This window comes from Mustela putorius, unplaced genomic scaffold (assembly GCF_011764305.1).
Source record: "Mustela putorius furo isolate JIRA1106 unplaced genomic scaffold, ASM1176430v1.1 tig00003867_pilon_pilon_pilon, whole genome shotgun sequence".
Lineage (NCBI taxonomy): Eukaryota > Metazoa > Chordata > Mammalia > Carnivora > Mustelidae > Mustela > Mustela putorius.
Genome location: NW_025422019.1, coordinates 835541 through 846414, shown reverse-complemented (window position 1 = coordinate 846414; position 10874 = coordinate 835541). Strand labels below are relative to the sequence as shown.

Here is a 10874-nt window from a genome sequence, read left to right as displayed (position 1 = left end):
TGTGTGTGTGTGTGTGTGTGTGTGTGTGTGTGTGGCGGGGAAGGGGGTGCGGGAAGGTGTGGGGGGGGGCGGGGAAGGGGGTGTTTGAGGGGGTGTTCCCTGGTCCCTGGCCCGGGTCCCCGGATGGCCCCGAGTCTCCAGTTCTGCGGGTGACCCACACCCAGAGCGAGCAGGGCGGGCACCCCGGCGCGTCCCCTGAGACCCGCAAGTGCCCGGAGTGGCCCTGCGTGGGAGGCGGGGCGTGTCGGCGGCCCGCGGCGGGCGCCAGGGCGGGGCGCTGGCTGGCATTCCGGGAGTGCCGGCTGGGCAACCAGGTTCTCTGTCCTGCCGGCTGACTTCGGCGCCCTGGCTTTGCGCGCCTCGGAGCAGCGCCCCGCGGGCCACCATGCTCAGCGTCGTGCACTTCCTCCGGAGCTTCTTCAAGGTGAGAGGAAGCGTCCGCGGCCCAGTGGTGGGTGCCGGTCAGCTTCTGGCTGCGGGTGGGGAGAGCCGGAGTGCTCCGCTGCGCCCTGGGCCAACTGCTGGGCATCGGGTGGGTGGGGGCACTTGACCACCCACAGCTTTCCGTCGTGCGGACCAGGAGACCCAGAGTGTGGCCTCCCCAAACTCAGGGAAGGAGAGGTGCGGCATCGGAGGCTCCCGCGGACCAGCCTCTTCCAGGGAGGCAGACCGCCTGATGCACGGCCTCCTCACCGGCACTTACTGGCTCTCCGCAGGCAGGGCGCTGAGCAGCCTAGGCCCGTGCAGGACCACCAGTTCTAGGAAGAACAGCTTGTGCCTGACACCGTAGGTGCCCAGGAAGTGGTTGGTATTATTATTACCTCCGCTGAGGGTGCCCAAGGGTACTAAGGGAGGGTACCACGGAGGTTGGGGCACCATTTTGAGGAAGATGTGTCTAAGCAGGAGGAGGGGAACAGGAACCTAAGAGAGTGTTAGACTTTTGCCCAAGGTATACCATCCCCAGACCCAAAGTCCCTGACCATTCTCAAGTGGCCACAGGGACCCATTCATCTGGGATGAACCAAGGGTACTCTCTACCTCCCCTGCCCCCAACGGAGATTCCCCAGGTGAGCAGTAGGCTCCAAGGCACTATCAGAGGGGTGGCCATCTGCAGATTGCCAAGCTCCACCTCCCTAGTCGAGCCAAGTGGGAGGTGGGTGGGAGGGAGGCAGGATGGGGATGGCTCTGACTGCCAAAACAACTGCATACAAAAGAAGCAGAGAAGACCTGCCAGAGTGACAGCCGGAGGAGTGGGCTGTGATGAATGGGGCCAGACCAGACAGAAGGCCTGTCCATGGGGGGAGGTCCAGCACTGTTTGGCTGGGAGGCTACCTTCTCCTAGAGGTGCAGACTGAACAGGTGAGTTGAGGGATTGAGCTCTCTCACTCTGAGAGCTCTGGGGGAAAGTGGCAAGAGGCAAGATGACCCAGGGCTGGACATGCGCTCAGCTGCCTTGAACCCATTCCTCAGCCAGTGTGGAATAGAAGAGCAGCCTATGGATGCTCACACCTTCTGGGATAATCACCTGTTTACAAACATCAGCAGAGGATAGGGATGGAATTTTTCAGGCTTGTAGGGTACTCACTTAGGTTAGTGAGTGCAGGAGATGCCTTTAGAGAACGCAAGAGGCTGGCTGGTGTCAGAGCTATGGCTCCGAGCACACAGGCCTTCCCTTTTGAATTCTGATTTGATCACCAACAGGGTATAGGATCTTGGGACATAACCACTTTGGTCTTTATTTTTCCATTTCAAAATTGTGGATAGTAAATCCCTACCTTCCAGGGTGGGTGAGAGGATCTTATTATAAAATGTTGTGTTTTTATAAAGAGATGAGTCTGGGATCCTGTTCCTTCCCCACCCATGGTATTGGTGATAGCAAGTTACCTGGGTGAGGGGAAGCTGGCCAAGCAGACTCTGAGATGCCCCCACTGGCCACAGAAGCTCATGGAACAGGCAGGTGTAGATGGGGAAGAGGTTGTTGGATATCTCAGGGCAGCCACCTTGCCCACCTACTGATTGGAGCCTCCTTGGAAAGGGGAATCTTTGGGAAGGTATTCTTTTTTTTTCTTTTTTTAAATTAATTTATTTTTTTTAACTAAACCTATAATGTATTTTTATCCCCAGGGGAACAGGTCTGTGAATTGCCAGGTTTATATATTTCACAGCACTCATCATAGCACATACCCTCCCCAATGTCCATATCCCCACCACCCTCTCCCGTTCCCTGTCCCCCCAGCAACCCTCAGTCTGCTTTTTGAGATTGAGTCTTTTATCGTTTGTCTCCCTCCCAATCCCACCTTCTTTCATTTTTTCTTTTCCTACTCCCCAACCCCCCAACATTGCATCTCCACTTCTTCATATCAGGGAGATCATATGATAGTTATCTTTCTCTGATTGACTTATTCCGCTAAGCATAATACCCTCTAGTTCCATCCACGTCATCGCAAATGGCAAGATTTCATTTCTTTTGATGGCTGCATAGTATTCTATTGTATATATATACCACATCTTCTTTCTCCATTCATCTGTTGATGGACATCTAGGTTCTTTCCCAAATTTTGCTATTGTGGACATTGCTGCTATAAACATTCGGGTGCACATGCCCCTTTGGAGCACCACATTTGTATCTTTAGGATATATATCCAGTAGTGCAATCACTGGGTCATAGGGTAGCTCTATTTTCAGTTTTTTGAGGAACCTCCACACGGTTTTCCAGAGTGTTTGTACCAGCTTGCATTTCCACCAACAGTGTAGGAGGGCTCCCCTCTCTCCACATCCTCGTCAGCATCTGTAATTTCTTGACTTGTTAATTTTAGCCATTCTGACTGGTGTGAGGTGATATCTCATTGTGGTTTTGATTTGTATTTCCCTGATGCCGAGTGATATGGAGCACTTTTTCATGTGTCTGTTGGCCATCTGGATGTCTTTTTACAGAAATGTTTGTTCATGTCCTCTGCCCATTTCTTGATTGGATTATTTGTTCTTTGGGTGTTGAGTTTGTTAAGCTCTTTATAGATTTTGGATAGTAGCCCTTTATCTGATATGTTGTTTGCAAATATCTTGTCCCATTCTGTCAGTTGTCTTTTGATTTTGTTAACTGTTTCCTTTGCTGTGCAAAAGCTTTTGATCTATTTTGATCTATGAAATCCCAATAGTTCATTTTTGCCCTTGCTTCTGTTGTCTTTGGCGATGTTCCTAGGAAGAAGTTGCTGCGGTTGATGTCGAAGAGTTTGCTGTCTGTGTTCTCCTCAAGGATTTTGATGGATTCCTTTCTCACATTGAGGTCCTTCATCCATTTTGAGTCTATTTTCTTGTATAGTGTAAGGAAATAGTCCAATTTCATTTTTCTGCATGTGGCTGTCCAATTTTCCCAGCACCATTTGTTGAAGAGGCTGTCTTTTTTCCATTGGACATTCCTTGGGAAGGTATTCTTAAGGGACACACGATCTCACATTCTCAACCTGTTCCAGGAGGCCGTACTACCCTTCCTTGTGCCCAGACTCCAGTGCTTGTCCTGAGATACCTCAGACTTCTATCTCTGTACATATAGTGCAGATCCGATGTACCTCTCAGAGGATCTCCCTTTCTACTATCCTTCGGAGCCACCCACAGAAGGGCCCTAATACCATCACAGTCTACTTCTGGCTGTGCAGGTATATCTTGCAGAGCCACCTGTAAGCTCAGTTCACACATGTTCTTCTTCAGACACTGGTCATAAAGAATGCTCTAGGAGGCCACAGGTGCAGGAGGTGAAGGGAACCACTTGCTCAGATCACTTCCTGATCCCGCCTGAGACTGTATTGACCAAAAAATTTGATGGGCATCTGATTTGGTTGTTGGTTGATTAAGAACACTGCTTTGTGCTAGGAAACTCAGATCCTTGGATCCCACATTCAGACTCTGGTAGCAGAGACACAGTCAGTCTCCACCAAAGCCCAGGCCAAGAGCAGCCCCTTGAACTCCAGGTCCTGGGTAAGACTTCTGTTGGGACTTGCTGCAGACTTTACATAGTGTCTGGCTCTGCCATGGACACTCTCATGCTGTGGGGTCCCACAGATGGATAGAGTCATTGCTTTTGCTTTAGGAATGTCTCAAGCCTGTGGCTATAAGAGAAAAGAGACACTGCATATATGGTCATAGTGAGTCCCTAGGAGCTCAGGGATTTGACTTTGCTACTCTCCCTTTAAGCTGACCACAACAGTTAGAAGAAATTAACCCACCCCATAGTGCTTGAATTCTTCATTCCTTTTTCTCAGGTTTTGTTTTAAGAGTCACTTTTCACCTAAAAGCCCCTGGTGAACATTTGGCCACAGCTGATTTGATTAGGGGTTTGCCATGTGCAGTAGGATGCCAGAGTTCCATAATTTAATTCCCAATATATTTTCACTGCCATTGGTCTTAAACAGATGGAATAACCAATCTGAGACACTCCCTTCCCCTTTCCTGTTGGTTTTGTTATCTGAAATCATTCTGGTACCAAATCTTTACTAGTGAAGTCTCTTGGTTGAAAAAGACAGAAATAGACTCCAGTCAAGTGAAAAAGTAACTGTCTTGGAAAAGTGCAGGGTAGCTCACAGGACCCAGCTTGGGCAGTCATCTAGAGAGGCAAAGCACAGTAAGCCCTTCTAGGGCATCCAGCTGCTTAGGATGTCCCTGGGGGACTCTCAGATCTACTGCTCCTCACTGAGAATACTTTCTAGCTCCCTCTTGTAGACATATAGGTTTGTCCTTAAGATCCAAGGTCCTGGCTGGAACTCAGCTGAACTACCCTTTGGAAGCTGGGAAGAGAGGGTATCTGTCCCCTTTCTATTTCTGAGATAAGTGAGCCCCGGTTTCTCAGATTTCTGGGATTCCCTACTCCTAAGTCCCCATGAGCAAGAATGCTGTTCAAATGTTGGGCAGGAAAGCAAAAAATACCCCCTCATGGTGTGCAATTAAGCAAAAATCCCACCAAGACCAACTCAAACTCCCAAATTTGTGGGTGGGAAAGTGTAAGCCCCAGATCCCTTGGGACATTTGCTAGGGAATCACCCATGAATGAATTAGCTCTGGAAGGCCGCAGCCAAGTCAGAGCCCCTAGGGGGCCCCTTACTCTAGAGGGCCTGAGCAAGCAGGCCCAGGCTGGGTGGTTCTGGAGATTCCTACAATCTTCTCTCCAAACTTAAGGAAGCCCAGCTCTGCCCTCCAGACTTGGGGTTGCCTTGCCTCCCCTTTGCTGTAGGCAGTGACAATACTGTACTACCTGCTATAGACCAGCCCTTAATGTGCCAGCCCTGAGTCTCCAACCACTGTCTGTAACCCCAGGAAGGTACTGGATTAGAATTGTTCTTGGTCTCATGTAGGGCTTGTTGACCTGGATGTTTTGTTTGTTTCTCCAGCCTAGTACAATTGGGTATCATGCCTACACTCTAGTTCCCTGGTTCATGAGGGCTGCTCTTTAGGGAGCCCTTTCATTGTTTACTCTTCTCTGCAATGGATAGTCTCCCCCTTGCCAATTGTAAGGCTGTGAGTTTAAGTGATATTGCCTATTCTGGTCCCATGCCTGGCTTCTGAATCCTCCTGAGTTACCCAGTCTGAACCTTCTGGAGGTGTGGATGGTGCTGTTTATGAGGTCCTGCAGCCCCTCATCTGCTGACCCATGTATCATAGGTCATCAAGTTGGGTGCTCCCACATGCTCACAAGGTGCCCTGCCCTAGGGTGCAATCAGTGCATCAGCCTCTTGTAAGTCCCCTGCTCTATTTCTCTTTCAGGATGTAGTGTTACCTCCAGGAAGTCTTCCTTGATGACTCATTCTCTACGTCAGGTCCTTCTCTGTGCTGCAGCTCAGCTTCCTTCAGCCATTGGAACATACTGGCTTATAATTGTTTGTCACCCCTACACACACATACATACACACACACACGCTTGTGCACATTCATTTATTTATTTGTTTTAAGTGGACATGCCCAGTGCAGAGCCCAAAATAGGCTTTCCATTCGAAATCCCAAGATCAAAACCTGAGCTGAGATCAAGAGTTGGGCATTTAACTGACTGAGACACCCAGACACTGCTCTCGCTCATTCATTTAGATGTCCCTTTATTAAGGATCTCATTGCTATTTCTGTTTCTTACTGTTCTTAAGAGACTCCATGACCACAAAGTATAATTTCCTCTTCCCTCATGTTCCCAAATTTTCCATCTTACTCAGATGTATGATGTGCCATACACATTGTCACAAAAACAAGCCTGGTTACCTGAGGCTGTAGCCATCCTGAGCTGCAATTATGTGTCAGAACCACTGGCTACACCCAGACTAAGTGTGTCAGAAGTCAGGGCAGGGGCCTAGGCCCTGGCTTCTAGGCTCCAGGATGACTCCAGTGTGCAGCCTAGCTAAGCATTCCTGTACGGTAGACCCTGAGCTTCCTGCACAGTCCAGAGTAGGGCTGTTCTTGGCTTCTCTTGACTAAACAGAAGCTAAAGTCAGACCATAGTTGCTCTCCAACACCCCATTGCCCTGTAATAACTGAGGTGGTGAACAAGTGCCTCCCTGCCCAGTCAACACCACCTTGTTGACTATAGTGAATATGGGTAAACCCCATCAGTAACCATTACAGACCATCCCACCCAGGCCAGCTTGATATGCCTTCAGCATCATTCATGTTTATACCAAGTAGGCCAATTGGTCTCTCTTTGACAGCTTTTTGCCTGTAAGCTTGAGAAGAGATCTTGGAGTAAAGTCTGAGTCTAGAAGCCGCCTGCTATGGCACCTGTCGCTCCTCCCAGGCCCCTTTGCATTGGTGATGGGCCCATGGGGGCACCAGCATGCCCAGCTTTCCTATGTTACTCAGTGTTCCTTCACGCAAGCCTGTCCATCTGAGGGGTATTGTGGAAGTTAGCTTGATAGTAAAAGCATGGGAAAGTACCCAGCACAGAGTGGGTACTCAACATCTTTAGTTATCTCCTTGTGTCTTTCTTCCCTCAAATAAATGTTTGTGGGTTTTTTTGTTTTTGTTTTTGTTTTTTCCTTATAAGCAGTGAAATTGAATGGAAATCCATGTCCTGATACTGGACCATGAGAGTGCTGCTTATGCTGATGCTGTTGGCTACGGTTTCTGATATAGGCACAAAGTCCCTGTTCAACAGGAGATCACTGGTTATTAGCATCTTGCTTCTGAGTGGTTCACACAGCCAATAGGAGAAGCCAGGATCCTGGGACCGGTTTCCTCTGTGTGGACACTGAGACCTTTGAGAAAATGGGAAACAGCTAAATTTGTGGTCTGTGCACACTGTAGACTACCATGCAGCAACTGAAAGGATGAGCTGCTGGTGCTTATGCCAGCTGGGGTCAATCTCCAGAGAGTTAGGCTGAGAGAGAGAAGCCACAATGCTGAATGCTTGCATTTATCTAAATTCCAGACAGCACTAATGAATCTGTAGTGACAGCAAGCTCATCAGTAGTGCCTGGGGACAGGGTGTAGGGCAGTGGAGACAGGAAAGTGGTATGACATATGGACAGGAGTTGTTGGAGGCGTGCATTGTTCTGCATGTGGTGATAGCTTTATGCCATTTACATGTTATGCCATTTACATGGTTTCTGAACCATCCAGTCATACTTTCAGTGAGTGCAGTTGTACCTGGCAGCTACCTCTTGTCAGTCACACCTCTTTCGAGCCAGGCTGTCTCCTTGGCAGAACCAACCTAAGGTCTCCCGCCCAACGCCTCTCAAAGCACTCTTCCTTCTCTGAGAACAAGTCCCTTCCTGGATACCATGGGCACAGAGACCATGAGAGCTAGTGAGAGCAAGGTTCAGGACCCATCTAAAATAGGAAAGGTGATTCTGCTTCCTTAGTTGAGTACCCAACAGGAGATGTCCTTAGGACAAGCATGTCTGTGCGTCACTGATGATGTGTCATTTTTGGTGGGTTGTATAGTAGGTGTAAACCAGAGACTCTGCCCACCTGGAGTGCTTGGTCATCTGAGGCCTCACTCCTGGGAGAATGCAAATGCTTCCTTGCATCTCAGTGAGGTGGTATTAGAAGGACTGGCTATGGCATTTGGGTCTGGTGAGCTGGGTTTGGTGACATTTATGGAAGTGAGGCTTTGCTCTCCTTTGGATGTGGGAAGGAATCATAGGGGCAATTCTGTGATTGTACAACTTAAGAAATCTTTCCCAGCACCAGGGACAAGTCTGAGGCTAAATCTGGGACTGGTAAAGTGGCATCCATTGCTTAGAGTAGCCAGCATGGGGCCGTTTGGTCTTTGTGAGCTGGACAATGTGCATGTTCCATCTGTGCCCAGATGTGAATTTGACAGGTGCTTGTTTCTCCATCATGGTCCCAAAGTGGCCCTGCCTAAAGGTGATGTACTGTGGCATTGTTCTTGTTCCACAGGATGATAAAAGCCCAACTGTGACACCAGACAGCTCCTGCATGTTGTGATTGCTTTTGTCTTTCTTGCTCATTTGGAAATAAGTAGGATACATATCTAACCCCTGAGAACTTTATCCACAAATACAGGGCAGGATACTCCCAGCCCTGGTTACTACAGAGGGGGCTCAAGCAGGTATTTCTGGAAAAGCCCTGGGGTGATTCTGCTATGTACCATGGCTAAGAGCCCACATATACTCCTGACTTGCTGAGTCCAGCAGAGTTGGCACTCTGGACCCCTCCCTCATCCACTCCCACAACCAAGCCAGCTCCACTCTTCAGCAGGTTCTCTCCTCCCCACTCAAGAATTTGACCTTGCGCAACCCTGCAGGCTGTCCACATGCTGCTCAGTACATGAACAAAATCTCACCAGGGGGCAGCTATACACCCTGTCCCTGTCCCTTAATACCTGCTTTTTTCATGGAAATAAATGCCTCAACCCCAAGAGCCATAGGGAGAGTGTGAGTCCTCACAGCTCACAGGGCAGAGGCCTGTGACAAAGAGACAGAAGTGGTGTCAATCACCAGAGTGGACTTGGGGGCACCATAAAACCCTAACTACATATTTGGTATGAATTAGTTATCTAAATCCTCAGTCTTCATATCTGTAAAATAGGCTAATGATGTCTCAGTAAGATGGTTGTGAAAGTCAATATGCTCACATTTGTAAAATGTCTGGCCTGGAGACTTGAGTGCTCCTTAGACTAGACTCCAAGGCAGGAACACACTGATAACTCTGTCCCCTCCTGGGTCTACTCCAGTCCCTTGTCTGTGAGTTCTGGAGTTTATAAAACCTCAGGTAAGTGTTCATTGGAGAAAAAAACAAAAAACAAACAAAAACAAAAACAAAAAACCCCCACTGGTTTAGAAAAGGTGTGGCCTCCAGCTGGAGGGCAGTGAGTAAAACATGGAGAAGGTGGTCACTGGGAAGGCAGCTCTGAAAAGACAGCTAATGTGGCCCCACCCCTGTGTGCAGCCTGGTACCTCTTCCCCTGCTCCACTTCTCCAGGCCAGCCTTTTACCCTCCCCAGAGGCCTTCCTCCAGCCCTGAATCAGGAACAGGGCAGGAGCTGAGCCTCTGGACAAGGAGTTCTGTGGGCAGACATGTGTGGCAGATCACCTCTGGGTGAAGCCGACTAGCCTCATGCAGACCACAGATATGGGAGAAACCCAATGGGGAGCGGGAACTCTTCAACATAAAGGGGAAGGAGACCTGGATGTGGGACACTGGGGATGGGTGGGGCGGGAGGGGGCACTGAAGGCCCCAGGCTTCAAGGTGGAAGTGGGTCTGTATTTGCAGTGTGATAGTATTTGTGTGAGACCACATTCTCTGGGGCAAATGTGCACCCCTGACCACTGTTGTCTTTCAGGGCTGCCCTCTGCAGTTGCCACTGGGAGTGCAGTGGCTCCCTTGTGCCAGGACTAATCTAAAGCATTCTACGCTCTGGCCTGTTATACTGATTCAAACCCTGACATTTGATTAATTCATTCGAACACACAGAATTTGCCAAGCCCTGTTTGATCCTAAGTCCTGTGCTAAGGACACTAAACCATGAGGAAGACACAGCCTGTTCAGCCACAAGCCCCTGATAAGTGATTCAAGCACTCTTGAGTTATAAGGCCAGCATCCTTTTGAGTACTCAGTAGAGGATGTGACCCCTCATACTGAAAACCCTCCCTGCTTTTGTGTGCATGTACCTTCTGCTTCCAATTTCAAAGATCACAAAGCCTCTGGATGGCAAGTTAAGAACCCTGCTCTGGATAGTGAGCTCCAAAGGACCAGGACCACTGCTTCTCTTTCCCATCCTCAAGGGTCCAGCATGAAGCTTTGAATGAAGTGGAGGCTCTGTGCATGTTTCAGTAAGATGACTGGTAACATGGCCTTTTATTCCAGGTGACGGAGACCTGGGTTCTAGGGGAGGGGTGGGCTGTCCATGTCAGTAGAACAAGGAGTCAGACACTACTCATGGGGGATGAGCTTCAATGGGACCAGAGTGAGGAGGCCTTGGAGAGTTTCGAGTTCCTGGGGGATCAGGCACTGGGAAGGCAGTGAGCCCAAAGGGGAAGTGATCATGCACAGGCTGACAGACCTGGCCAGGGATGGTGCCTGGAAGCCAGAGGGCCATGCCTTGGAGAGGCTGAATGGGCTCTGGATACCTCTGAACCTCCATCCCAGCCAAAGTCATTGGGGGAGAGCTGGTGCCAAAGCACAGAGGTAAGAAAGGAGAGACAGGCCCAAAAAACAAAGAAGTATTGCCTGCCTATGTGCACCCCAGGCTAAAGGGTGCCACTCCCCACCACTGGCAGAAGAGGAGAGGACAACATGTGGGGTCTGCAGCCCCCATCCAGAAGCTCTTCTCTCCAAGTCCACTGGCCTGGATTCTGGATCTTATGGCCCCACTCAGTGTGGCCTTTAGCAGAGCAGAATCTTGGAGCATGTTTATTCTTCTATAAAATGGACACATTTTA

At 49.4% G+C, this 10874-nt stretch overlaps 1 protein-coding gene across 5 annotated transcripts in view; it reads left to right on the top strand.

The window, feature by feature from the left end:
* Window positions 1–223: 223 nt before the first annotated feature.
* Window positions 224–10874, top strand: part of ARHGEF4 (Rho guanine nucleotide exchange factor 4) — a 251231-nt gene continuing 240580 nt past the window's right edge. For all 5 annotated transcript variants that reach the window (XR_006602418.1, XM_045066525.1, XM_045066523.1 and 2 more), the window contains exon 1: window positions 224–424. Coding sequence is in view for 4 of the 5 variants with exons in the window: in XM_045066525.1 (XP_044922460.1) it covers window positions 386–424 (39 nt within the window). In the remaining variant the exon portion in view is untranslated. The remainder of the gene's footprint in view (window positions 425–10874) is intronic.